Raw genomic sequence first — 22,524 nt, 5'->3', positions numbered from 1 at the left:
ACCTGAGAGCTGAGCTGAAATCCTCCCAGCCCTGATCAGAGTTTGTAAAAGGATTGAGTGGGGTCTGGCCTGGGAAGGCCTGAGGAGAGGATATCCACTTCCTGCTTATAGTATGTACAATTCCTCCTTGGCAGATGGAATTACTAAGGCAAGAGGTGAAGGAAAAGGAGGCTGACTTTCTGGCCCAGGAAACACAGCTGCTGGAGGAGCTGGGGGCATCTCGTATCACGGAGCAGCAGCTGCGAGCTTCCTTGTGGGCCCAGGAAGCCAAGGCAGCCCAACTACAGCTGCGACTGCGCAGCACAGAGAGCCAGCTAGAAGCACTGGCCACGGAGCAGCAGCCCGGGAACCAGGCCCAGGCCCAGCTGGCTAGCCTCTACTCTGTCCTGCAGCAGGCCCTGGGGTCTGTTTGTGAGAGCAGGCCTGAGCTGAGTGGTGGGGGAGACTCTGCTCCTTCCCTCTGGGGCCTTGAGCCAGGTGAGACAGCCACTCCAGAACTAGGTCCTTTGGGCCAAAGCCAGGCCTGGCTCCCAGGGGAAAGAGAGAGGAATGCTATTTGTTAGGCCATATTGCTTCGGGGTTAAGATTACACACTTGGGAATTAATTCTGAGTTTAAGCCCCAGCTCTACTGTTTGCTAGCCATGTGTCCTTGGGCAAGTCACCTATCCTCTCTGAGCTTGCTTTTCCTCAACTACAAAATGAGGATGTTAAAAGTACTTACCTTATAATTTCATCAAGGAGTTATGAGGTTGCAGATGTGAATCGCTTACACGGTTCCTGGCACTTATTAAGTGTGTAATAAGCGATAGCTGGCGTTATCTAGCACCCACCATAGTGCCTGGCCCATACTTAAGGAGAAAATATGTGATGAGCGAACTGCTGAGAAGAGGTTCTTTGCGGAGAGGAGGGACCAATGGGAAGGCCAGGGCTGTGTTTGGGGAGGTCTGGCTGTTTCTTTTCATAGTGGCAGCTAGGTGAGGAGGTTTTCCTCTTTTTTTCAGACCAGAATGGAGCTAGGAGCCTCTTTAAGAGAGGGCCCCTGCTGACTGCTCTCTCCGCTGAGGCAGTAGCATCTGCCCTCCACAAGCTTCATCAAGACCTGTGGAAGACTCAACAGACCCGGGTGTGTTTCTCTGCTCCCCTTTCCTGAACTCTACATCCCTCGAAAAGCATGAGGCAAAGATGTATGAAGCAGTTTGACCTATTTTATTCCTGAGATCAAGTTGGGATGAGTTTCACCTCTATCACTTACCCCCTGGCAACTACAAATGAAGCATTTGGAGTTCCTGGGCCTTGTTTTCCCTTGCAGAGTAGGGCAGATAGTGCCTGCTCAGGGTTTTGAGGATTAGATGAGTGAGGATCTTGAATGAGCCCTGTAAACCAGAAAACCCTGGGTAGGCCAGGCACGGTGGCTCACGCCTGCAATCCCGTGCTTTGGGAGGCTGAGACATGTGGATCACCTGAGGTCAGGAGTTCGAAATCAGCCTGGCCAACATGGTGAAACCCCATCTCTACTAAAAATACAAAAATTAGCCAGGGGTGGTGATGGGCGCCTGTAATAATCCCAGCTACTTTGGAGGCTGAGGAGGAGAATCACTTGAACCTGGGAGGTGGAGGTTGCAGTGAGCCAAGATTGTGCCATTGCACTCCAGGCTGGGTAACAAAAGTGAAACTCCATCTTAGAAAAAAAAAAAAAAAAGAAAAAACCTGGGCAGATGTGTGGTGTGTGGTATTGTTTTGCATCGTTTTCCACTCAGCTGTGAATGTATTCTTGGTACCTAGACTTCCAAGAGAAACCCTAGAAATTGATGACCACTGAGATTTGAGGTTGGCATTTATAGGCACGTTCAAGGCCTAGGTCTGAAAGATCTCATAAATTCCACCTCACAGTGAACCTATCAATCAATACAAATTGAGTGCGCCATCCATATGTCAGCCACTCTGAGCTGGGGATACAGAAGGGAGAAAGACCTGATCTCTGCCTAAAGAAGGCTTGTGACATGGTGGAGGAACCAAACTGCATTCTACTGGAAAGTAGAACTGAGAGAATTAATTGGATCAGTAACAGATGCAAGTGATGTACTGTTGGAACTAGGAGGAAGGGGCAATTCATCCTGATTTGGGAAGGGTCAGAAGGAAAGAAAAGATGACCTTTGGGCTAAGCTTTGAAGTAGGAGTGTTGAGAGGGAAGGGGTGACCCCTGGGCTAACTTTGAGCAGGAGCTCTGTTTCAAAAGAGATAGACAGGTCAGAAGGGCATTCTCACTCCATCCAAGTGGAACAGAGCCTGTCATCACTTCAGGGAGCTAAATGCACATGTGTTCAGAGGAAGTAACCCAGCAATCTGGGAGTAGGTCCACAATGGCATCCCACCACAGAGGCTGAGAATGAGGAGGGAGCTTGAGCCCTGCATTGCTTTGTGGAAGATGAGGAACTCATGTTTAGCCATGCCCTTCCTTTCCCAGGATGTTCTGAGGGATCAGGTCCAGAAACTGGAAGAGCGTCTAACTGATACTGAGGCTGAGAAGAGCCAGGTCCACACAGAGTTGCAGGATCTGCAGAGACAGCTCTCCCAGAATCAGGAAGGTGAGAAACTCAAGACAGGCAGGGAGATTTAGAGGGAGGAGAAGGGATAGGTGGGGAGCCCAGAAGTGGCAGGCACAGGCCTAGCAGCTACTCTGTTTATTTTTATTTTATTTTATTTTTGAGATGGCATCTCACTCTGTCACCCAGGCTAGAGTGCAATGTCACTTCTACCTCTGCCTTCCAAGTAGCTAGGATTACAGGCACGCGCCACCAAGCCTGGCTAATTTTTTTGTATTTTTAGTAAAGACGGGGTTTCACCATGTTGACCAGGCTGGTCTTGAACTCCTGGCCTCAAGTGATCCGCCTGCCTCGACCTCCCAAGGTGCTGGGATTACAGGTGTGAGCCACAGCGCCCAGCTGCACTCCATTATTTACCCAGAACTGTGAGATGATATCTAGAGGCACTTCCAAAGGAGTGCTGACCCCCTTGAACTATTTTTTCTTCTACTTTGCTTGGCCTTTGAGGCCCATCCTGGAAGAAGAGATTAGGAGGAACAGATTTGGTGAACTGAAAGAAGGAAATGGCTGGGCTTCCATTTTCTGTCTCTAGATTTTTTTTTTTTTTTTTTTTGAGATGGAGTCTTGCTCTGTCACCCAGGCTGGAGTGCAGTGGTGTGATCTCAGCTCACTGCAACCTCCGCCTCCCAGGTTCAAGCAATTCTCCTGCCTCAGCCTCCCAAATAGCTGGGATTACAGACATCTGCCACCACGCCCGGCTAATTTATGTATTTTTAGTAGAGACAAGGTTTCATCATGTTGGTCAGGCTGGTCTTGAACTCCTGACCTCATGATCCGCCCACCTCGGCCTCCCAAAGTGCTGGGGTTACAGGCGTGAGCCACCATGCTTGGCCCTGTCTCTGTAGATTTAAAAATAAAAAAAAATTGGAGACTCAGGGCTAGGACTATAAGAACATTATAAAACTCTGCATCTTTTGTCATCCATGTTACTTATTTTTATCATCTTCAACTATGTCCTCCAAGTTAGCCTTTGGTCACTGAGGGATTATGAGCTTATTTGGGAGAAAGCAAGGAGAGGGGATCCGGGGAGGACATATCCATGTGCCAGCCAAGGACTGGAAAATGTCATGACTCCTTACAAAGGACAGTAGAGGAAGGGTCTTGAAGCTCAAGTTTCTACTGTAAAAGAGAAGAGTTAGCCAGGCATGGTGGTGGGAGGCTGAGGCAGGAGAATCACTTGAACCCGGGAGGTGGAGGTTGCAGTGAGCCGAGATTGTGCCACTGCATTCCAGCCTGGGCGACAGAGCAAGACTCCATCTCAAAAAAAGAAAAAAAGAGAAGAGGACAACTTGGGTCTTGGCCTTTTTTGAGACCGTTTGAGAGTTCCCTGAGAGCCACAAAAATAGTGAGATTCCAACGCCTGCTGCAGAAATGGTGGGCAGTCAGCAGAGCCACCCAGGTCTCTAGGAGCTCCTGCACAATTATAGGATTGGGGGCTAGAAGGGACCTCCAGTGTCATCTGGCTCAACCCTGTCTGGAATTGAGGGCCAAGGCTCTCTGTGATGAGGATGAGGACGTATTGGGATGATTACCAGGCAATGCTGGGGCTGGCAGCAGCAGGGAGTACTGCCAGGCAAATAGAAGCAGCTGGCAGATGGTTGATGTCTCTAGGACACTGGATAGAATTCTCTCCTTGGCCTTCCTCCCCTTTGAATCTGTTCCCCATCCTCCATCTGCATCTATATCCCTCTTTTCCCCCACCCCAAACATGGGTCTTACTCCATTACGTCTCCTCTCCTCTTCTCAAAGAGAAATCCAAGTGGGAAGGAAAGCAGAACTCCCTAGAATCTGAGCTGATGGAACTACATGAAACTATGGCATCCTTACAGAGTCGCCTGCGGAGAGCAGAGCTACAGCGAATGGAAGCCCAGGTAAAGTGTTACTGGTTTCAGGGAGGGGTTTGCCTCAGGAGTAGTCCCTTGGGCCCACCTTGGCCTGTGGTCATGTGTCCCACTTCCTTCAGCAAGTCTATCAGTTCCTCTGGCTGTCTCCATGTCCCTGGGGGCCATTATTAAGGTTCCAGTTAATCCTCCTTCAGTTGCTTTTTCTGAATTTGAGGTTGATATTTTTGCCCCTTGTCCTGAAGGACCAGAGTCTGCCCTGGGCATAGCAGAGTCCTGGGAGGTAGTAGGGATGCTCTTTTACAGTATCAGATTAACTGGAATATACTACCACTTTTTTGCCCAAGTCCTTGTCACTGCTAGTGCCACAAAATAAGAAAAGGGCCAGTGTTGGGGTGACAGTAGCAGGGAAGTGTAGTTTAAAGTGGCTTTTCATCTTGTCTTCTAGGGTGAGCAAGAGTTACTTCAGGCAGCCAAGGAGAACCTGACAGCCCAGGTGGAACACCTGCAAGCAGCTGTCGCAGAAGCCAGGGCTCAGGCAAGTGCTGCTGGTGTCCTGGAAGAAGACCTGAGAACGGCTCGCTCAGCACTGAAGCTGAAAAATGAGGAGGTGGAGAGTGAGCGTGAGAGAGCCCAGGCTCTGCAAGAGCAGGGCGAGCTGAAGGTGGCCCAAGGAAAGGCTCTGCAAGAGAATTTGGCCCTCCTGACCCAGACCCTAGCTGAAAGAGAAGGGGAGGTGGAGACTCTGCAGGGACAAATCCAGGAACTGGAGAAGCAACGGGAAATGCAGAAGGCTGCTTTGGAATTGCTGTCTCTAGACCTGAAGAAGAGGAACCAAGAGGTAGATCTGCAGCAAGAACAGATTCAGGAGCTAGAGAAGTGTAGGTCTGTTTTAGAGCATCTGCCTATGGCCGTCCAGGAGCGAGAGCAGAAGCTAACTGTGCAGAGGGAGCAGATCAGAGAGCTCGAGAAGGATCGGGAGACTCAGAGGAGTGTCTTGGAGCATCAGCTTCTAGAACTTGAGAAGAAAGACCAAATGATTGAGTCCCAGAGAGGACAGGTTCAGGATCTGAAAAAGCAGTTGGTTACTCTGGAATGCCTGGCCCTGGAACTGGAGGAAAACCATCACAAGATGGAATGCCAGCAAAAACTGATCAAGGAGCTGGAGGGCCAGAGGGAAACCCAGAGAGTGGCTTTGACCCACCTTACACTGGACCTAGAAGAAAGGAGCCAAGAGCTGCAGGCTCAAAGCAGCCAGATCCATGACCTGGAGAGCCACAGCACCCTTCTGGCAAGAGAGCTGCAGGAGAGGGACCAGGAGGTGAAGTCTCAGCGAGAACAGATCGAGGAGCTGCAGAGGCAGAAAGAGCATCTGACTCAGGATCTTGAGAGAAGAGACCAGGAGCTGATGCTGCAGAAGGAGAGGATTCAGGTTCTCGAGGATCAGAGGACCCGGCAGACCAAGATCCTGGAGGAGGACCTGGAACAGATCAAGCTGTCCTTGAGAGAGCGAGGCCGGGAGCTGGCCACTCAGAGGCAGCTGATGCAGGAACGGGCAGAGGAAGGGAAGGGCCCGAGTAAAGCACAACGAGGGAGCCTAGAGCACATGAAGCTGATCCTGCGTGATAAGGAGAAGGAGGTGGAATGTCAGCAGGAGCATATCCATGAACTCCAGGAGCTCAAGGACCAGCTGGAGCAGCAGCTCCAGGGCCTGCACAGGAAGGTAGGTGAGACCAGCCTCCTCCTGTCCCAGCGAGAGCAAGAGATAGTGGTCCTGCAGCAGCAATTGCAGGAAGCCAGGGAACAAGGGGAGCTGAAGGAGCAGTCACTTCAGAATCAACTGGATGAGGCCCAGAGAGCCCTAGCCCAGAGGGACCAGGAACTGGAGGCTCTGCAGCAAGAACAGCAGCAGGCCCAGGGACAGGAGGAGAGTGTGAAGGAAAAGGCAAACGCCCTCCAGGGAGCTCTGGAGCAAGCCCATATGACTCTGAAGGAGCGTCAGGGAGAGCTTCAGGACCACAAGGAACAGGCACGAAGGCTCAAGGAAGAGCTGGCAGTGGAGGGACGGCGGGTCCAGGCCCTGGAGGAGGTGCTGGGAGACCTCAGGGCTGAGTCTCGGGAGCAGGAGAAAGCTCTGTTGGCCCTCCAGCAGCAGTGTGCTGAGCAGGCACAGGAGCACGAGGTGGAGACCAGGGCCCTGCAGGACAGCTGGCTACAGGTCCAGGCGGTGCTCAAGGAACGGGACCAGGAGCTGGAAGCTCTGCGGGCAGAAAGTCAGTCCTCCCGGCATCAGGAGGAGGCTGCCCGGGCCCGGGTTGAGGCTCTGCAGGAGGCCCTTGGCAAGGCTCATGCTGCCCTGCAGAGGAAAGAGCAGCATCTCCTTGAGCAGGCAGAATTGAGCCGCAGTCTGGAGGCCAGCACTGCCACCCTGCAAGCCGCCCTGGATGCCTGCCAGGCACACACTCAGCAGCTGGAAGAGGCCCTGAGGACGCGAGAAGGTGAGATCCAGGACCAGGATCTCCGATACCAGGAGGATGTGCAGCAGCTGCAGCAGGCACTTGCCCAGAGGGATGAAGAGCTGAGACATCAGCAGGAACAGGGGCAGCTGCTAGAGAAGTCTCTGGCTCAGAGGGTCCAAGAGAATATGATCCAAGAGAAGCAGAATCTAGGGCCCGAGAGAGAAGAGGAGGAGATAAGGGGCCTTCGTCAGAATCTAAGGGAGCTACAGCTGACTCTAGCCCAAAAGGAACAGGAGATCCTGGAGCTGAGGGAGACCCAGCAAAGAAACAACCTGGAAGCCTTACCCGACAGCCACAGAGCCTCCCCAGTGGAGGAACAATCTCCAAAACTTGATTCTTTAGAGCCCAGGCTGCAGCGGGAGCTGGAGCGGCTACAGGCAGCCCTGAGACAGACAGAAGCCAGGGAGATTGAGTGGAGGGAGAAGGCCCAGGACTTGGCACTGTCCCTAGTGCAGACCAAGGCCAGTGTCAGCAGTCTGCAGGAGGTAGCCATGTTCCTACAAGCCTCTGTCCTGGAGCGGGACTCAGAACAGCAAAGGCTGCAGGTGAGTCACTCCACGGGGAGTAAGGGCCAGGGGACACACCCCTGCCTGGCTGAGCTCAGGGACTGCCCACCACCCTGGGCCCTGTGGCACCCCAGGGGTATGAGAAATCTGAGATCATGAGCACCTCAACGTTGGTAGGATTCAGGCTACTGTGCTAGTCAGGGAAGATACAAAGAGGATAAGACCCCACAGTCTGCCCTCACAGAGTTCGCAGTCTAGCGGGTAAACAGTGATAATGCAGTGTGGTTGGTGCCTCACAGAAGTTTAGTATGCCCCAGGCATGCTGGAGGGATACCCACCCTTTCCTGGGAGTGGGTCCTGAAAGCCTTTCTGGTAATAATTGTGTTTAATAAGATTAGACCTGGGCCAGGCACGGTGGCTCACGCCTGTAATCCCAGCACTTTGGGAGGCCAAGATGGGCAGATCACTTGAGGTCAGGAGTCCGAGACCAGTCTGGCCAACATGGTGAAACCCTGTCTCTACTGAAAATACAAAAATTAGCCAGGCATGCTGGCACGTGCCTGTAATCCCAGCTACTTGGGAGGCTGAGGCAGGAGAATTGCTTGAACTCAGGAGGTGGAGGTTGCAGTGAGCTGAGATCGTGCCATTGCACTCCAGCCTGGGCAAAGAAGCGAGATTCCTTCTCAAAAAAAAAAAAAAATAGACCTGAAGGGACCAGTAAGGAACTAGCCAAGCACAGGTTGGGGAGGAGCATTCGGGGGAAGAGGAAAAGAGGGCGAGAATAAATGTATCTGTGTAGATGGTTCAGGTTGCATGGGACAGGGAGGATTTGGTAAGAGACCGGAAGACAGCAGGGGCCACACCTGTCAGGGCTTGCAAGTCATGCTGAGGACCTGGGTGGTGGGAAGCAGATGAAGTGTTTGCGGCAGGGGAGTGATGTGATCAGACATACAGCTCAGAAAGATTGCTCAGGCTGCCGTGTGGAGCAACAGCAGGTCTGGGGAGACCCACTGGGAGGCTGTACTGGGAAGTCCAGAGGAGAGCTCGTGCCCTAAGATGGAAAGTGTGAATGGAGACATGGGGGTGGGTCTGAGAGGTAGGACTTGATTGGCTAAGAGGTGGGAGGAATAAAGAGAGGGCAGAAAGAAGTCAAAGATCACACTCAGGTCCCTGTTCACCAAGATGAAGAGAAGCAGATGTGAGAAAGAGGAGTGGAATGATGCGGTCAGTTTGGAAATGGAGGGAGGAGCCTGTGGGCAGCTTAGTAAAATGATCTGAAGTTGAAGGATGGAGTTGAAGCCAGAGACACTTTGGCTTCAGTTAGAACAAATGGGTTTCATGTAGGTAGAATGTTGAGTGAGAGGAAGTGGGCTTAGGAGAGGACTTCAGGGTGTAATATTTAACCTCAAGGTCAAGCACCGTGTCTTAGTCACCTTTGTACCCCCTGTACTGAGGACAAGACCTGCAGAGAACAGGCAAAAAGGAAAGCCAGGTTGGCTCGACAGAGAGGCATCATCTCCTGTGCTAAGAGACGCCCAGTCCAGTTTTCCAGGGAAATAGACTCTACATCCTGGTCCCTTGACTGAGCCCCAGAGAACCCCAGACACACAGTCCCCTAGAGAGATCTTTCTGGAAACTCACAAAGCTCTGCTCTTGGCAAAGGGCAATATGAGGAGAAGGAGGTGCATCTGTGAACTTTGGAGTCCAGTTCCAGGGTTTGAAATACAGTAGTGCGGCTTATCAGCTGTGTGACCCTGGGTGAATGCCTTCACTCTGATCTTTGATTTCTCATTGGTAAAATAGGCATTGGTGGTATGACATGGGATGATATGTATGAATTGCTTAGGAAGAAAGCACTAAGTGGAACTCCTTTCCTATGTTCAGGCCCATTCTTACAGGCACAGCAAAAGTAAGGTATGTAATTGGGCAGGAGGGCACTTCCCACCCATACTCTTGGCTTACTAAGCAGTATTCACTCAGCAACATAACTCGGGTCAGAGTCACTTCACCCACTGCCCCCTCCAAACAGACAGGGACGCCTGTCAGATGCAGCCCTCCATTGTCATGGGACCATTTTTTTTAAGCGTTTTACATGCCAGGCACTATTACTCTCAGTTTCTTCCACAACTACCCTGAAAAATAGGAACTCTTACTGTCCTCGTTTTATAGTTGAGGAATGGCATTTCAGAGAGGTTAAGTCTTCTTTGGACTGGTCCAAAGTCATGGCCGGGCACAGTGGCTCACGCCTGTAATCCCAACACTCTGGGAGGCTGAGGCAGATGGATAACTTCAGCCCAAGAGTTTGAGACTAGCCTGGGCAACATGGCAAAACCCTGTCTCTACTAAAAATACAAAAATTAGCTGGGTGTATGGTGCGTGCCTGTAATCCCAGCTGCTCAGGAGGCTGAGGCAGGAGAATCGCTTGAACCTAGGAGGAGGAGGTTGCAGTGAGCTGAGATCACGCCACTGTATGCCAGCCTGGGCGACAGAGTAAGACTCTGTCTCAAAAAAAACAAACTCATAAATGGCAGGACTGGAATGAGATCTGAGTCATCTGTCTCTAGAGCCCAGACTTTCTATCACCAAGCTCTTCCTCTCTCCCAGGCAATCCACATCCACATGCATACACTTGTTTTCTCTTGTTCATCTCTTCTTGACCATTATCATTTATGAACCACAGGGCGCCTAGAAAGTATCTAGCATGAGGCTTCCCCACTTACCCAAAGGGACTTAACTCAAGGGCTTGATCCATGTGCACATAGTCATTTTATACATGAGGAAATTGGGGTTTGGGGAGAGCTTGTGCTTTGACCAGAGTCATAGAGCCACTGAGTGGTGACATGGCACCCAGCCCTGCGTGACTCCAGAGTCCGTGCTCTTCCCACAGCACATCAGTGCCCTGAGTCATTGCTCAGCCTTCTAGGAAATGTGAAGTGAGCTGGGGACTCTGGTCCTAGCTTCCTTGCTAGCTCACTGCATATCCTTGAGTAGAGGCCCCTCTGCTCCTTTGTTTTACCCATCTGTAAAATGAAGGTTCTGTACTAGAATGACTCAGAGCCTCTAGGAAAAATAAGACAAAAGCCTGAGGAGAACATTGAACTGCTGTTTCTGTGGAGGGTGGGTTGGTCCGGATATGAGGTTGGATATAATTTTGCTCCATACCTCGGTACCCTAGGATGAACTGGAGCTCACCAGACGGGCTCTGGAGGAGCGGCTACACAGCCCAGGTGCAACCAGCACAGCAGAACAGGGGTCCAGAGGGGAGCAGGGCATGCATCTGGGAGAGGTGAGCTGGGGGCTCTGGGGGAATAGATGGCCCAGCAGGGAGCTCCTGTCCAGGGGTTTGTCCCCTTCCCTTGGGAACTGGGTTCCTGAAGCTTAGACCTGCCAGATTGGTCTGTGTGTCCTCTGTCTGTTCCCTACCTGTCTTAGGGGCTGCCCAGGTGAGAATCACAGGTCTTTCCCACAGGTCTCAGGAGTAGAGGCTGAGCCTAGTCCTGCTGGAATGGAGGAGAAGCAGTCATGGAGACAAAGGCTTGAACACCTGCAGCAAGCGGTGGCCCGGCTGGAGATTGACAGGAGCAGGCTGCAGCGCCACAATGTCCAGCTGCGGAGCACCTTAGAGCAGGTGACCTCTCTTCTGGTCCAGTGGGCATGCATCTCCACTTCCTGTGTGGCCCCCAGAGCATAGACTCAGTAAACTACAGCCCAAGAGTTTGGGCGAAATTCAGCCTGCTGCCTGTTTCTGAAAATTAAGTTTGCTTTTTTTCCCCCAAGATGGAGTCTTGCTCTGTCTCCTACAGCTGGAGTGGAATGGTGCGATCTCCACTTACTGCAGCCTCCACCTCCCGGGTTCAAGCAATCCTCCTGCCTCAGCCTCCTGAGTAGCTGGGATTACAGGCACACACCACCATGCCTGGCAAATTTTTGTCTTTTTAGTAGAGACAGGACTTCACCACGTTGGCCAGGCTGGTCTTGAACTCCTGACCTCGTGATCCACCTGCCTTAGCTTTCCAAAGTGCTGGGATTACAGGCGTGAGCCACCACGCCCAGCCTTAAAAATTAAGTTTATTGGAATACAGCCACGCATTGTCCATGGCTGCTTCCCTGCTATGCCCCACAAAGCCTACAGTACTTACTGCAGGAGAAGTTTGCTGGTATTTGCTCCAGAGGCCTGAGAGGCTAGCCCTGCCTCTTCTGCTTCAGGAGCACTTCTTTGCACTGAGGCCTGCCCTAGCTGTGCTTTCCTCAGCCAGGAATTCTCTTCCCATGGTTACTGTCCCCTCGTACACCTGCACAGGCACTGGCCACTTCTGGAGAAAGGCAGCTCTGCTCCAGCCACAGAGCCAAGCCAAGCCCTGATTTCTTATTTGCACCTTGGCAGGTGGAGCGAGAACGGAGAAAGCTGAAGAGGGAGGCCATGCGTGCAGCCCAGGCAGGGTCCCTGGAGATCAGCAAGGCCATGGCTTCTTCACCCACACAGCAGGTTTACCCGTTTTCCTCAACTGCAGCCTTAGAGAGCCCAACCCCAGCCACCAGAAACTCAGCCCTCCTCATTGCATATCCCAGGCCAACAGCACTTCAGCTAATCCAGAGGGCCCCTCCTGACTGCGTTCTGCCCTGCTCGGCACAGCTCAGTCCGTCCCTGCCCTGAGAAGGAGGCCCAACGTTGGGGTGGGGGTTGGGGTGGCATCAGGGCTAGTGGCCCTGCCTTCTGAGGGACTCAGATTTGTGCACTCCCAGACCAGTGCCATAGGCTGGTCCAGGAGTGGGGCTCATGGGGCTCTGCTCAGGATCCCTGGTGTATGGGGGTTGTGTGGTACTTGCCAGCTCCTGAGGAGCCTAGGAGCTTGATCACAGCTTGATCTCTTAGACTTTTCTACAGTGTTGAGTTTACAGGCTTAGGGTCCATGGTTTTTCCTGGAGCCAGTGTCCCTTTTTTGGGTAAGAGGCTTGGGGAAGACTCCCCAAACCTGCACTCATTTAGGTGAGGTATCCCTGCCAACAGACACAGGCTTGCAGCCTGGCAGGGAGGCACTGTTTATGGTGACTGAGCACTAGCTCTCCATCCCTCGTCCTTTAATGAAAGTTCTCAAGGGCAGGCACCATGTCTTCCTCTCTATATCCTTAGCTCACAGCCCAGGGCTAGCACAAAGCAGATGCATGGTGTACTTCTGTTAAATTAAAACATGCCTCAGAGAAGCAAATGCCATCCAGGCCTTTTGGATGTTTTGCATCAGGTCTCCATGGTGTTGCCCATTTTGCTGGTGTGGGGCCTCTCCTTGCCCCAGGGCCTGCTGCCCCATAGAGGTCCAGTCTGAGTTCAGATGCTTCTGGCCCATAGCCCTTGCCCAGGCCCCTAAGTTTGTGATGAGGTTCTGCAAGGAATCTTGCAGAAACCCCAGAGTGGGAAGGCCTGTTCCACCAAGAGTGCCATTTGTCTTCCTTAGGATGGGAGAGGAGGACAGAAGAACTCAGATGCCAAGTGTGTGACTGCACTGCAGAAAGAGGTATGTTCTGGATTTTCTAAGCCCATATTCCCTCCCTTGCACTCAGGCCCTTTGTGCTCCTCCAGCAGGGAGAGGGGAAGCTCCTGCCTTCAGAGAACTTCAGTCTCCACAGGAGGCAAGAATAGTCGCAGTCCCAACCCCATCTCTCATACGCCTAGGGTGGGAGTGGGGAAAAAAGCATGATTCTGGCCCCCGACTTCCAGATCCATACTTAGAAAGGATCTGTGTATCTAAGGAAGAGGGCTGAGGAACAGGCAGAAGATTCTAGGAGGACAGGGGGGAGCAAGCGGAGTCATCCTGGCCTCCCTGCCCTCAGAGGTGCCCTCGCAGCCAGGACTGTTGCCAGTGCCCCAGGCAGAGGAGCCAGACACCAACACAGGCTCCAGGCCACACAGCTCAGCTCGAGCCCCAACTCGCAGAGAAGCGACTTGAAGAGCCTTCCTGCCTCTTAGGCCTCACCTGAAAGTCCACTCTCCCTTTCAAGGCCCAGGAGTCATAAGTGTTACCTTTTTATTTCTGAGCCTGTTTCAGAAATTAGTAGTCACTACTGCCAGGGCCTGACTCTGTAGCTAGACCTAAGCTATTACTCTGAATTCTATTCAACTCAGATTCTTTTTCTATTTTATTAAAAAGTCAAAGGCAGGTGCGGTAGCTCACACCTGAAATCCCAGCACTTTCGGAGGCCAAGGCGGGCAGATCACCTGAGGTCAGGAGTTTGAAACCAGCCTGGCCAACATGGCGAAATACTGTCTGTACTAAAAATACAAAAATTAGCTGGGCCTGGTGGTGTGCACCTGTAATCCTAGCTACTCAGGAGGCTGACACACAAGAATCACTTGAACCTAGCAGGGTGGAGGTTGCAGTAGGCCGAGCTTGCATCACTGTACTCTAGCCTGGGCAACAGAGGGAGATTCCATCTCAAAAAAAAAAAAAGTCAGATAGTGGTTATACATGAGTATATATTGTTATCAGCCTCATCAAAATGTACATTTTAAATCTGGGCATTTTTCACATGTAAATTATCTTTCAGTGAAGTTGATGAATAGCTTTGTTGTTTTCAAGCTCCCTATTTGAGTCACATGTGCAGCCAGGATTGAGAATCACTTGATTCTAGAATTCCTAAGGACCCTTCCCCTAAACCCTCTAAAGCCTGTTTCTGAGATTCGTGTATGTGGTAGAGTTGATTCAGATGCTCAGCCAACGAGCGTCACAGGAACACAGAGCAGGAAGAGCTGGGACTTCAGGGCCCTCAACTGCTCTCCCTCTTTTTTATCCTGTCCACCAGGTGGCCCTGCTGCGAGCTCAGCTGACTTTGGAGCGGAAGCAGAAGCAGGACTACATCGCCCGCTCAGTACAGACCAGCCGTGAGCTAGCAGGCCTGCACCACAGCCTCTCACACTCACTTCTCGCTGTGGCCCAGGCCCCTGAGGCCACTGTCCTGGAGGCAGAGACCCGCAGGCTGGATGAGTCCCTGACTCAAAGTCTGACATCCCCAGGGCCAGTCCTGCTACACCCCAGCCCCAGCACTACCCAAGCCACTTCCAGGTAGCAGCCACAGCCAGGAGCACACAGACAGAAGACTGTACCGTGGGGTCACGGCCCCTCTGCACACCTACAGGCTTGCCAAAGGAAAAGCCTGGCTCTGTTAGGCACCCAGGCGCCCCAGGTCAGCGGGTGTTCCCAGGAAGAGGAAGTAAATCTGCAACACTTGGGAGGGCCCCAACTCACCTGGGAATGAGGCAGATTGCATTTGCTTGCTCCCTAATGGAATCACCCAGAGGAGTGCCTTGCCCTGGCTGAGGGACATCCACTGCCTCTCGTCTAGAATTTATTTTCCTAGCACTTCACCACCTCCTTCAACTTCCCCTTCAACAATAAACCCTGGGATCTTTGCATTAGTTTTCTGCTGCTGTCTCCACTTGTGCAGCTGTGCAGCAGCACCACATCAAGGGAGTTTATCAGGGAAGAACTTGCCAAAGATTCCTGTCGAGGTAGCATGCATTTATTGTACACCATGCACTGTGATAGGGAAGGGTTACAGAAAACATACAAGACAAAGCCCCTGTCCACAGAGAGCCTGCAGTCCAGTTGATGAGAACAGGCTAACACTCATTTATGAGTCAGAGGCAATTCTGTGTACTGACTAGAAGAACTGTAGAAATTCCAGGGGCTGAGGAAAGGAGGCAGGAACTGGCCCTTGAAGGATGGAGTGGAGTCGGAGGTGTTGCCAAGCACACAGTGAGAAGACTGGTCTGACTGTGGCAGGGGGTTGGGGCTGAGCTTGGGTGGGTTGATGGGGGAGATTATGGAGGATTAAAAGAAGTTCTGGGGCCTCAAAAACACAGCATTGACCTTTAGCTAAAGTCAGAGTCTCTGAGTTCAGAACCTCCTCATGGCCTCATTCCTCTTCTACTCTGGGTGAATGTCCTTGAGATGTCTCTTCCTGGGCATATCAGCTGGAACTGATCTGGCCCCCTGTAGTCTAGCCATGTGTCAAGCCAATCAGGAGGATGGACTATGGCAGAACTTCTCACCATGGGCTGGTCCTAGTAGAGGCTGGACAGAACCCAGCTCACAGGCTTAAGACCTATTGCTGGCAACCTCCTCAAAGCCTCAAAATTGTTTTATTTTTTTAAGAGACAGGGTTTTGTCCTGTCTTCCAAGCTAGAGTGCAGTGGCACAATCACATCTTACTGCAACCTGAAACTCCTGGGCTCAAGTGATCCTCCCACCTCAACCTCTCAAAGTGCTGAGATTATAGGTGTGAGCCACCATGCCCAACAAGAACAGTTTTTAAAGAAGCAGGCCATTTCCTCTGGCACTCCCACCATAATCTGGAATTCCTCTTCACTAAGCCTGGGGATGGAACTGAGACCTAGCTAAGAATCTGTGGGGGAAGAACAGCACCCACTCACCCAGACCTCCTAATTTGGGGCTCAGCCCCATTATGCCTCGTTGTACCACACAGAGTAGGCCTGTTCACAGGAGCTAGAGTTTTGTTCCAGAAACCCACACGTGCAGCTCAGCAATAGATGCTTAGTGAAAACTTCCGAAACCCCAGAAATGGATCTGGGACCCCAGAAATGCTGTCCTGGTCCCTCCTTCCAGTCAGATTCCCTGTAACTCAAAATCCTTACCTAGCCTTTAGGCCATTTCTTTCTTTCTTTCTTTTTTCTTTTTTTTTTTTTTTTTTTTTGAGACAGAGTTTTGCTCTTGTTGCCCAGGCTGGAGTGCATTGATGTAATCTCGGCTCACTGGTGGCAACCTCCACCTCCTGGGTTCAAGCGATTCTCCTGCCTCAGCCTCCCGAGTAGCTGGGATTACAGACGTGCCACCATGCCCGGCTAATTTTGTATTTTTAGTAGAGACAGGGTTTCTCCACGTTGGTCAGGCTGGTCTCGAACTCCCGACCTCAGATGATCCACCCACCTTGGCCTCCCAAAGTGTTGAGATTACAGGCATGAGCCACCGCGCCCGGCCCCTTTAGGCCATTTCTTTTTTTTTTTTTTTTTTTTTTTTTGAGACAGAGTCTCGCTATGTCGCCCAGGCTGGAGTGCAGTGGCCGGATCTCAGTTCACTGCAAGCTCGGCCTCCCGGGTTTACGCCATTCTCCTGCCTCAGCCTCCCGAGTAGCTGGGACTACAGGCGCCCGCCACCTCGCCCGGCTAGTTTTTTGTATTTTTTAGTAGAGACGGGGTTTCACCGGGTTAGCCAGGATGGTCTCGATCTGCTGACCTCGTGATCCGCCCGTCTCGGCCTCCCAAAGTGCTGGGATTACAGGCTTGAGCCACCGCGCCCGGCCCCCTTTAGGCCATTTCTATGCTAGGGGTTGTCAGAGACAAACAAGACTTCTCTTGGTTGTTCACTTGTTACGTCCTCCAACCCTGGTTCTCAGGCTCGGGCTGACAGAGGGTCCCTGTGTTTTACCTTCGAGTTTCTTATCAGCATCATTTTCTATAGGTCACGAGCCAGGGCCTCAGGCCCCACATACCTTCTGGGCCTCAGAGAGGTTCCAGCAGCTGAAAGACATCTTAGAGGCTGCCAAGCAGGGTCTTTATTCAGGACTAGACTAATCTGTATTTGCTCTTTTTCCATCCAACCTTCAAGAGCCCCCCAGCTCCATTATAGACCTTGGCCTAGGGTCTTCCCCCCCACCAGATATTCAGAGCAGGGTTGGCCTTCAGTTCAGGTGTAGACCATGCTCTTGCCCTGATACTCGAGCTTGTGGACGATCTTCCGCTCCAGCTTCCTGAAGTACACTTTCCTTGTCCAGTAGCAGGATTGCCTCTGTGGAGTATTCCACCAATAATGGTGACAACTGCTGTTTTCATCAGCTCCAGACCCAAAGAGACCTGAAGTGGGGAAGAGTGAAGGAAGGAATATGTGTTATCCAGGGGGGACCCAACTTTGCCTAAGGGCATGAGGCCAGAGCCTCCTTTCCTGACCTTGTCACATGTGGCAGAGCATAACCAGAATGGTGAATCCAGCAGATGGGAGGAGTCCCTGGTAGTCCAGCCAGTTCTTGTAGATGTACTTGAGGAAGGTGTGACTGGTCGCCAGAACATGCAGGGAGTAGAGGTTAGAGCTCAGCCACAGAGGTTATCTTCTTGCAGAAAACTTTCCCCCTTCCTAATCTTCTTGTCTGCTTTGATAGAAGCTAGTACTGGATGGAAAGGCCTGAAAGCAGAAGGGGACAAGAGTCATCAGAGACTGGGCAATGTTCTTGTTCCCGGGGAGTGCTGGGATCTGGTGGGTGCTGCCCCTGTTCTCTCAAGGATCCCACGTGCTTTGTGTGTTAGAGCAGTGACCATCACCTCCCAACCCAATGACCTTTGCTCCTCTGCTTTCCACATGGGACTGCCATCACCCTGAAGGCAGAAAAACTGCCTGGCATGAATGTACCCATTAAAGAAGGAGAAGCTAGTGGTGTGTGTTGGGATAAGGAGGGTGGGGAGTTTACAGTTACAGGCTGCACAGGGAGGGCAAGATCAATGTTGGCACCAAAGTGCCAAAGGCTGTCTACGCCAGGTCTGGGGCCCCCACTGGTCATACCGCCAGATAAGACCATTGCAGTCCACACTAGGTCTGGAGGCTTAGACACCCACAGCATGTGGGTGTTCTCATACAGGCCATGAGTATTTGGGGTGCTTTAAATGCAGGGGGGTTCTGTTGTCCACATTATTCTCAAAGCCCAGAATAGTCCCTGTTTCACTCTACAGAGATAGGAAGGCACTGGGGCTCACAGAGTGGTGCTGCTTCCCACCCTCGCCCTCCTGCCCCCACCTGAGCACAGTGTGGCGCTCAGTGATGGTTATCCTGTGTTCCAAATATGCATGACCCAGGACTGGCACAGTCGGAGCTCGGGGTCTAGCTGTGACATGGGGATCAGTTGGAGTAGCTTCTTGACCAGGCGGAATTGGGTTAGGTGTCCTAGCATTGGTGCCTATGGAGAAGAACACAGACTGCGTATCACTCACCCCTGGTTCCAGTACCAAGGAAAGGCTGGAGCCATTGCAGCTAGAGGCCCAGCAGAGGAAGGGATCAAGGAGAGGATGCAGCCCAGAGCCCAGGACCGAGCATCCACCGGCCTCTGGAGATGGCGTGGTCTCCAGTCGCATCAGGGCTTCAGGGCCCATCTGAAGTGCGGATCAAACCAGGCAGACACCCTTCTGGTGAAGGCAGGCTTTGCAGATGTGGGGCTGAATTGAGCAGCCACAGGACCTCCGCGGCTCTGGGGCCAGTGGCAGAACTTCTAGAAGTACCTATGGGGTAGGAAACCCCAGCCACAAAAGCAGCGAGGTGACCTCCAGGCCTGAGGCTTTGCCTGCAGGCCTCATCTCAGTCCATGGGACAGATCCCTGGTTTTTTTAGTTTGGCCTTGGGGCAGATGACACCTTCAGCTGTCCAGCCTGCAATACCTCACCTCCTGCCTTCTGCCCCACTACCTGCAGAGCAGAGGAATAGGGCCAGGGGCCAGGGGCAGGGAGGAGGAAGAAGCAAAGAGCTGCCAGTGTGCTCCAAACCAAGAGACCCCTCCACATGATTCTGGGCACAGCTGAGGAGGGATGCAAGTTCAACTCTGCTCACCACACTTAAGCAGCAGGCAAGGGAGGAGGAAAGGCAAAAACATGGGGTCCTGAGGCCCTTTTACTCCCTCTACCCTATTGGAGGTGAGGATGAGAGGTGAGACTTCACTGGACTGTGCTCCTGGCCAGTTGATCTCACCCAACTCATTGCATCAGTAACCTGGTCACAAGGTGGACACTCTGACCTCTTAGCCTTTCATTGCCAATACTACCAGCCCTATATATACCCTTATGGGGCCTGAACCTTGACTCAGCTAGGCGGGCTTGGAGGTAAAATATTGAATGGGTCAGGGGTAGGAGGAGAGATGAGTCTGCCAAGGCTGTGTGATGTGTCATTTGAGAGAGTGGGTATCCCCTATTCCCAGCACATGGCCATTTATTTAGAGCCAGGGAGGGGGACGAGAATTCGTATTCAAATGTGATTGTTCCTTAATTACTACTAGCTGTTCAGGTGAGGGAATCAGGGAAGGCTGTTACGCAGTGCCAGATTAATAATCCACACGTTGCCCCTGCACCTCCTGTCCTGGTTTCCTATCAAAGCCTCTCCTGTATCTGTGAACATTCCAGCCCCGCAGGTCAGATTGCTGGCCAGGAGTAGTCTCACGTTCTAGCTGACTGATAGCCTCGGCTTCTGCTGTTGCATGTGGTTTGATGATTCATGCTGGAGCCTTTGGCTATAACTCTCTTCCCTGTATAAGGGCCATCTCTGAAGTTTGTCTGCCCAACTCCATTACCTGGTGAATGAGATTGGCTGGCTGCTGCTCCTGCCCCAGCTATTCAGTCATTTGGCAAATACTCATTTAAACAAAGCTCCACAAGGAGCTCCGAGAAGGAGCCCACCTCTAGGTACACAGAACCTGGACACAGATGAAAGTTTGCAGAATGACCCAGTTGTGCAGAGGACACCCACTGGCTGCTCTCAGTGAGGCCAGGAAGAGTCAAACAAAGCATCTTGGACAAAGAGAGGACTTGAGGGCCCTTTCAAAGTGTTTGTCAAGTCAGTTGGATGCACAGGATGTGTGGAGTTGAGGGGTACATCTAGGAGCAATGGCAGGTGTTATCAGTTCATTCAGGTTAGACCTCTGAGCAGACAGCAGAAATGTCAGCCACAGGTGAGCATAAGCTCAAACCCCCCATTGAAGGCTATATTCTTGTCCCACAGAGCAGAGCACATGGCAAGTGGCACACTGACTCAGATACCAGGCACTGGGAAAAGTGGGAAACCATGGTCACAGACTCTACATCCCCCTGCCCTGTTGGCCTCCATCCCTTCCTCAACCGTCTGCAGAACACCTCCTTCGAGCACCTTAGCTGCTGCCTCCCTCTGGACCTATTCAGTCCTCAAGGGTACCCTGCTAAAGGCTGGGCTGAAGGCTAAGAGGAGAGGTGGCATTCAATGTGTCCTGTGGCCTCCCTGGGGTTGATGAAGGGTTGATGCCCAATGGAGTCCTTCATCTTGGCATTCAGCCCAGGGTCCAGCTGCCAAGGGAAGGCTTGGCAATCAAGGGTGATGGAGATAAGAATGAAAAGGGGCACCACCCTGTGCCAAGGCTGGCATGGTGTATATCTGAGAGAGGAGCTGCCTATTCACAGCATAGGGTTGTCAAGCTGGAGGCAGGGAGAGAAAAGCAAGAGCTTTTTGGTTCCTCTTGAGGATTGAAATCTATAGGAAAACGTTGTAATAGGGTGAAAAATAAATTTCCCATCCATCCAGACTTTTTTCTTTGGTAGACTTTCTTGTCATCTATTTAAAATGAAACAAGTGCATGTACGTGGTTAAGAAATTTTAGCTAGGAATGATGGCGTGTGCCTGTAGTCCCAGCTACTTGGGGGGCTGAGGCAGGAGGATCGCTCGAACCTGGAAGGTCAAGGCTGCAGTGAGCCCAGATCATGCCACTACACTCCAGCCTGAGTGATGAAGTGAGACCCTGTCTCAAAAAAAAAAAAAGAAAAGAAATTAAACAGTGCCAGGCTTCGGGGCTTATGCCTGTAATCCCAGCACTTTGGGAGGCCTAGGCAGGCAGATTGCTTGGGCTCAGGAGTTCAAGACCACCCTGGGCAAAAAATATAAAAATTAGCTTGGTGTGATGATGTGCCTGTAGTCCCAGCTACTCGGGAGGCTGACCTGAGCCCAGGGAGGTCAAGGTTGCAGTGAGCCATGATCATGCCACTGTACTCACTCCAGCCTGGGCAACAGAGCAAGACTGTCTCAAAATGAAAGAACTTAAATGAAAAGAAGACAGCAGTTTCCCACCTCATTCTTCTCTAACTCCTCTTCAGAGGCAGCCAGTTTTTTTTGTTGTTGTTGTTGTTTTTTAACTATGTTTTTCTACTGGCTCACTTTATTCCTCTAAAATAGTAACTTGTCTATGTGGTACCATAACGGGTTCAGTATCTGACATGATGCTGCGCTGCCTACACCTTTGGGGATTCTTGGATCCTGACTGAGCTACCTCATTCCTAGACACCTGGTACACCACAGTGCATCAGGGATGTGGGTAAATGCGCTTTCGGTTTATGTGGAATATTTGCATTTTGTTAGATTGTGTGTGGTGGTTGAGTAGCCAAGAGGGTAGCATGCGGTGGATATTTGTTTTAAATATACAGCAACTGGAAACTCATTTACTGAGGCTATTTGGTTACCCTGAGCTGTTTCTACCAAAAAAGCTGGATAAATGCTCCCTCAACACACACCTTTAATTACCAATTTTTAGAGTAAGAGGTTGAGTATCATTATGAGCTCAAAGTTTTTTATATATTCACTATGGTTCAATCATGACAGTTGCTATTTTTGATGCTGAAATTGCCGCAAATCTAATGTCCAAGTTTTCTTTGTACTTGTCTAGGCCTAGGATCTTTTAGTGGAAAAAAAAGTATTTAGAAGACAAAAATCAGACTGAGCACAGTGGCTCACACCTGTAATCCTAGCACTTTGGGAGGCTGAGGCAGGCAGATTGCCTGAGCTCAGGAGTTTGAGACCAGCCTGGGCAACACGGTGAAACCCCGTCTCTACTAAAATACAAAAAATTAGCGGGGTGTGGCGGTGTGTGCCTGTAATCCCAGCTACTCAGGAGGCTGAGGCAGGAGAACTGCTTGAACCCAGGAGGCGGAGGTTGCAGTGAGCTGAGATCGCGCCACTGCACTCCAACCTGGGTGGCAGAGTCAGACTCCGTCTCCAAAAAAAATACAAAAAACAAAAAACAAAATCTGGGTTGCAGGGTTGATCATTGCTAGTGGGGTGTAATAGCTGTTCAGATGACAGAGGGAGAAAATGTACTTTGTAAATTGTTAGTTCATCGAGGTTATGATTGCACAACAATGTTAACATACTTAATGCCACTGAACTTTATTGCCATTGATAACTTTTAAATGGTAAATTTCATGTATATTTTGTCACAATAAAAAGTCTGAAAATTGAGTTCATAATATTTCCAGTTTGGGCCGAGCACGGTGGCTCA

At 51.4% G+C, this 22,524-nt stretch overlaps 1 protein-coding gene across 15 annotated transcripts in view; it reads left to right on the top strand.

Annotated features, from left to right (window-relative positions):
* The window catches only part of LOC105496265 (centrosomal protein 250), a 62,766-nt gene extending 47,888 nt beyond the window's left edge, over positions 1–14,878 (top strand). For 13 of the 15 annotated variants that reach the window (XM_011766511.2, XM_011766513.2, XM_011766505.3 and 10 more), the window contains 10 exons: positions 135–477; positions 1,003–1,124; positions 2,466–2,586; positions 4,354–4,475; positions 4,894–7,509; positions 10,646–10,756; positions 10,940–11,098; positions 11,855–11,956; positions 12,921–12,980; positions 14,266–14,878. In XM_011766511.2, coding sequence (XP_011764813.2) covers positions 135–477; positions 1,003–1,124; positions 2,466–2,586; positions 4,354–4,475; positions 4,894–7,509; positions 10,646–10,756; positions 10,940–11,098; positions 11,855–11,956; positions 12,921–12,980; positions 14,266–14,529 — 4,020 coding nt within the window. In that variant the 3' untranslated portion in view covers positions 14,530–14,878. Of the gene's footprint in view, positions 1–134; positions 478–1,002; positions 1,125–2,465; positions 2,587–4,353; positions 4,476–4,893; positions 7,510–9,273; positions 9,385–10,645; positions 10,757–10,939; positions 11,099–11,854; positions 11,957–12,920; positions 12,981–14,265 lie in introns of those variants that run through there. The other 2 variants (XM_011766512.2, XR_011613388.1) reach the window with 2 other exon arrangements.
* The last annotated feature ends 7,646 nt before the right edge of the window (positions 14,879–22,524 follow it).

Source organism: Macaca nemestrina, chromosome 15 (assembly GCF_043159975.1).
Source record: "Macaca nemestrina isolate mMacNem1 chromosome 15, mMacNem.hap1, whole genome shotgun sequence".
Taxonomy (NCBI): domain Eukaryota; kingdom Metazoa; phylum Chordata; class Mammalia; order Primates; family Cercopithecidae; genus Macaca; species Macaca nemestrina.
Note: the sequence above shows the minus strand (reverse complement) of the source record. Positions and strands in the feature narration are given on the sequence as shown.